This window comes from Sander lucioperca, chromosome 12 (assembly GCF_008315115.2).
Source record: "Sander lucioperca isolate FBNREF2018 chromosome 12, SLUC_FBN_1.2, whole genome shotgun sequence".
Lineage (NCBI taxonomy): Eukaryota > Metazoa > Chordata > Actinopteri > Perciformes > Percidae > Sander > Sander lucioperca.
In genome coordinates, this window is record NC_050184.1 from 38,501,158 (window position 1) to 38,506,550 (window position 5,393).

A 5,393-nucleotide genomic window follows, 5' to 3' on the forward strand; every position below is an offset into this window, starting at 1 on the left:
ACTATATAAATTCTATGTTAGGGTGGATCTTCTGTTCTTTTTTCTTCTATTCTACAGCCCTTCTTGTGGCCAACAAAAACTCCCGTCTGTCAACTACCTCCAGCCTCTCATCTACAAAGTGTCTTCCCTGGTGTCCCTATCCCCCATAAGGCCTGCCATTGTTTTGGCTCTACTTCTAGTACTAGTAAGGCACATGTTGGGGTGTCCTCTAGCTCACCCAGTAAGCGCGTTCGCCCCATGTTGGCTGAGTCATGCAGTGGTGCGGGTTTGAATCTGACATGCTACCCTTTGCTGCATGTCATCCCCCATCTCTCTCCCCCTTTCATGTCTATCTGCTGTCACTCTATAATAAAGGGAAAAAAGACCCAAAAAATAATCTTTAAAAAAAAAGAAAGGCACATGATGGTCATCTTTTCTCTTGTCCAAGTCCAACTGCTTAAAGCTTCTCCCAAAATGACCTTGTTTGCTTTAAAGTTCTCAGTTAGTTTTCATGTCTTTTTCTGCTGCTTGAGTGCTTTGGCCCACTAAGAAAACTGCTAGAAGTTAAACACCACAGCAGCATGTGCATCTGTCAGCCTCCACTTATATTGGATACCTAAATTGATAAAGCTATGCTTCACTCTGATATAATGGCTGAGAGTGATGATAAAGAGGCATCTCTTAATAATAAGCCGGCTGACAAGCAATTGCTGTGAAGGGAGATCACAAGTTAACATAAGTTCTGAATGCACGTAACTAAAATTCGACAGGGCACCTTTGAGGTTGTATTTTACTTGATATTTGTATTCCATGCCACTTTATTTTTCTACTCCACTAAATTTAGTGTCACATATTCTACTTTTTACTTTACAATGTTTGACACTTATAGTTATTACTTTACAAATTAAGATTGTACATGCTAAACATATGATTTTGTAGTAGATATAAATATAGATAGGCTACAAATAGTTTCCCCTCGACATGGAGGCTAAATTATACTTACACGGATCTAATAGGCTATAATAGTAGGCCTATAACATACACAGGTGGGGTTCTGCATCGAGTAGCCTATTTTAACTTGATAAGTGCATTGTTTTAATGATACTTTTGTTTTAAATGCAGGGCTTTTGCTTGGAGTATTTCGCAGTGCGGTATGATTTTAGGATCTGATTTTTGCTCCCACACAAAAGTGGAAGGATTCAAGGAACCTGCTATTATCAACTTGTGACATAATTCAGTACAGTTATCATAATAGTAAGTATGTGTGTGTTTCTGTGTGTGTGTGTTTCTCTGTATGTGTGTTTCTCTGTATGTATGTCTCCTATATATTCATATAACTAGGCTGGCTATCAGTCCCCTTCTGCCACACTGTCTATCATAGAGCGAGACTCGTGGTGGAGCTCTTGAGCTGCTCTGGAACACTGAGGTCACTGTCACCTCACCTACCCGTTCTAGAATTGTCTCCGACGGCTCCATGCTTCGGTCTGTGAAACGGGTGAAACGGTACGTCACGAGAAAGGAAAACACGCGATGTTTGGACGCAAACTGCATCTGTCGTGAACATTAGGGAGTTAACCGTTTAGGTTTCAGTTATTATTTCAGGAGCTAACGCAAACACTATCCATATCGTGGTCCAACGAGGAAGTTTAATTGCTAAACAGTGGAGATGTAAGTCTTGGGTTTACTATGTAGTCATTAACGGTCGTAGGTAACTAGCTACAAGTCTTGGTAGAGAGGATCAACCAGCTAACATTAGCTAACGTTAAGCACACGAGTTAGCCTCAGCGGTGCAGACATACACGACTGTCAAGCCTAAAAGACATAGCGTATCGTTAAATCCACCGACAGCTAACGTTAATTTTCCCTCGGCAAAGTGTAATTTGGCACCACCATGTCACAGAAGATGACAAACTAGTTTTCTTAACGTGCCGTTATCGTTAGCTAGCAGGCTAATGTCAAGCAACACAAGGGTAACGTTAATGTTAGCACTGAAAAAGCATGGTGTCATGATTAACGTTAGCTCGGAAAAGCTAAAACCAAATTACACCGTACTATTAACGTTACACACGCTTGTCGGCGATACACAATATGCCCTCGTCCAGTCATTATGTTTTCACTGTGGTTCACATCCAAATAGCCATCCATCTTAACGTTACAGTAGCGTGAACTTTACCTAACTCCCTCTCATTGTGGCAATTATTGCTTTGACACATGTGCTACTATCTATCTGTAATGTAAGCAGGTTCACCTTTTTGATTAAAGGTCTTAATAATTTTCTCTAAATAAAACAGTTAACTGTTAGGCTATTGTTTTTAGGTAGGTAAAGGATAAAGGATCGCATGCTCCCTAATCTGGAATGAATGAGTGACGCTTTCGTCAACATGTTTTTAACCTCAAATGTACTGCACCCTATACACGTGGGACACCAGTGCCCTCCCCCCCCCTTACCATGTCAGATTAGAATGTAGAATGGGTGATGTTAGAGTGTATTAATGTCACTTTATATTCTATATTTCTACTCCTTTTTTTAGGCAGCCTGCAACAGCCAAGTGGTATGACAGACGAGACTCTGTTTTTGTAGAGTTCTGCGTGGAGGACAGTAAAGATGTAAAAGTACATTTTGACAAGTCCAAATTTGATTTCAGGTAAATTGCAATTCATATTATGTTAAATTGTTATATTCCTGAGAATTTCTTGTCCTTCCCAGAATCATCTTAAAGAAAAGATGAGCCTTAAGATGCTTTTTGGAATCCGGGCCCTGATCTGTGTATAGTATAGAATGATTCAGAATGATGACAGCACAAATTGTTGGCAGTTGTAAAGGGAATATCATGACCTCTTTTCACCTTACAGCTGCATCACTGGAACAGATAAGATCAAACAACAGAATACTGTGGAACTTTTCGGGGAGATTGACCCCAAAGTACGTCACCTGTAGACATAGTTGCAGTTCTACCACGTGTTTTATTCCTTCAAAGCCTTCATCCATCTCTCTCTGTTCCACACAGGGCTCTAAACACAGGCGCACTGACAGGTCTGTGTTGTGTTGTTTACGAAAAGCAGAGGCTGGAAAATCATGGCCACGACTTACCAAAGACAAGTCAAAGGTACCTTTCATTCTTTAAAACAACAAAAACTTTTCAATCCATCTATGTCAATTCATCTTAAATAAATCTTGGTAAGCTATGAGCTTATTTATTTAACCTACATATTAAAACATCTGACTGCCTGGTAATTAAAAGCAATTCTTAGTTCTAAAAATGGGGATAATATGCCACCTAGCTAAACGGCTAAGTAAATGTCAACATAAAAAAAAAACAGCTGTAATAATCTGATTACATGTTAAATATTGCTAAATCTATCTTCTCTTAGTGCAACTGGCTGAGTGTGGACTTCAATAATTGGAAAGACTGGGAGGATGACTCAGAAGAGGACTTGTCAAGTTTTGATAAATTCTCAGAGGTAAGCATATTGAACACGCACAGTGCCTAAATGAGTGCATGTCCAGATATACTGTAGTGCTGCTGACATATTGATTTATGTCTCCTGTGCATTTCTCCAGATGATGAACACAATGGGAGGGGATGATATACCTGATTTAGATGGTGCAGAAGAAGAGGTATGTTTTTTTTAGTACATAGTGTTTTTTTATATGCTTTATACCCTTTAATACAGAAATATGTGTTTTGTTTGGAGAAATGTAATTAAGTGAAATTTACCAGGAAAAGCAGTTTATGAAGAATTTATTTGTTTTTGCTTTTTTTTTTGCAGCATGATTCTGCAGACAATGACGATGAAAGTAAGTACGTATTATTCTAAAAGAGATGTCTGTTAATTTGTAATCAATAGTTTCTAGATCCCATGGGTTGAGAAGACAGCCATAATGCTAAAAAGTGCCAAGTGCATAAAAATATGACTTTTCCAAATCTGTTAAGATGTAAAATGTTTGGAAAGATTATATCATCCCCTGTAGTAGGTGATGATGATGTTGTTATGTTTGCAATGCTTGATTGTATATATCTGTTCTTGACACAGAATTCATGTAATTCAATCAAAAAAGGAGTTAAGTAAGAGACGGTTAACTAACATAAAATCACAAATAGGTATGTTTATGTATTAGTTTGAATATGGGTGCCTTACATCCAAATCAATCACATACTCACACAAATCACATTTTTTGTCTTTCTTCCAGAAATGCCCGACCTTGAGTAGATGAACATGGATGCCACCTCAGTAGTAAACAAAGCAAGTTAAAAGTCGGTTGAAGAGAGAGACTAGACATGAGTTGGCAGCCATGTTGGAGAAGAGTCCTCATCACTCTACTCAGTTTCCAAAGCGAAACCCCTCAAGGGAGTGACTGTTGGATACAGACATGCACAGAGATCCATAGCGACATACAGTGCTGTGCTTTGCTGTTCTGTTCTGCATGGACAATTCTGTTGAAAGGAAAATGTTATTGTTCATTGACTTAAATGACTGTAATGGGATGTGTGATGTCTTACACCTTCTCTCTCTCTTTCTGTTTTTTGCGATGTCAGGTTATGTATTAAACATTGTAATTTCTAATGAAAAAAAAAAACCCTCAAAACGCCTATTTTCCAAAAAAGTAGATTTTTTTTTTAATGACAGATTTTCCCCTTTTAATGTTTGTATTGTAAAATGCACTTATTTTGTTCATTAATTAAAAAGCAGGCGTTCTGCTTGAAATGGTTTTTCCAATGTATGCCAACATCTGCACATATTTAACAATGATTTCATTTTTGAACATTTCAGCATTTAAAATAAACAGATATGCTTGTGCAATTTACAGCTTTTGTTGAGAGTATGATAGAGTGGTACAATCTTTGCATATAATCATACCATTTGCAAAGTTGAGTTTTGTTTCTCTATGCCAGTGTACAAGACATTGTAGCAGGTACGATTAATTCTCTTCCATATGCATACTGAGGTGAAGGCAGACATACTGTGTAGTCTAACAAGAGTTTCCAAATAGTTCAATACAGGTTTTAAATGTTTGTTAATCAGATACACTACAACTATGCTTTGGAGGCTTGTGTGTTTGATTCAACATGTGTTGAACACTTCCATTTGTCTTATGCTGTGGGAGTTTGGGTATGCATTTCTAATAAACTGTTTCAGATCATTGAATACAAGGCTTAAGTATTGAAGCATCACTTTTTCCAAGTTATAAAAAGGTTTAACTCAATGAAGTTTACAGATAGAATACACAAAGGAAGGAATTATTGTGTAAATGTGGGGTCAGTATTAATGTTTTAAAGGATCGGTATTCTAAAGTTAATCTAAAGATAAATTGCTTGCTGTGCTCTCACTTCTTTCTAACATTACACAGGGGATTCCCATCTCGTCTGTACTTTAATAGTACAAAAAGGAAATGGAATCCTGACATTCCCTAA

At 37.7% G+C, this 5,393-nt stretch overlaps 1 protein-coding gene across 1 annotated transcript; it reads left to right on the top strand.

The window, feature by feature from the left end:
* Nucleotides 1-1,416: 1,416 nt before the first annotated feature.
* On the top strand, nucleotides 1,417-5,127 carry ptges3a (prostaglandin E synthase 3a (cytosolic)). The gene is made up of 8 exons (XM_031284244.2): nucleotides 1,417-1,647; nucleotides 2,511-2,624; nucleotides 2,833-2,902; nucleotides 2,988-3,086; nucleotides 3,352-3,441; nucleotides 3,542-3,598; nucleotides 3,751-3,778; nucleotides 4,172-5,127. Coding segments are annotated over exons 1-8 (480 nt in total). The 5' UTR covers nucleotides 1,417-1,645; the 3' UTR covers nucleotides 4,192-5,127.
* The last annotated feature ends 266 nt before the right edge of the window (nucleotides 5,128-5,393 follow it).

Coding starts and splice junctions, on each gene's coding strand:
- ptges3a (XM_031284244.2), top strand. Junction 2,903..2,987: donor TCGGGGAGATTGACCCCAAA/GTACGTCACCTG, acceptor TGTTCCACACAG/GGCTCTAAACACAGGCGCAC. Junction 3,779..4,171: donor TGCAGACAATGACGATGAAA/GTAAGTACGTAT, acceptor TCTTTCTTCCAG/AAATGCCCGACCTTGAGTAG.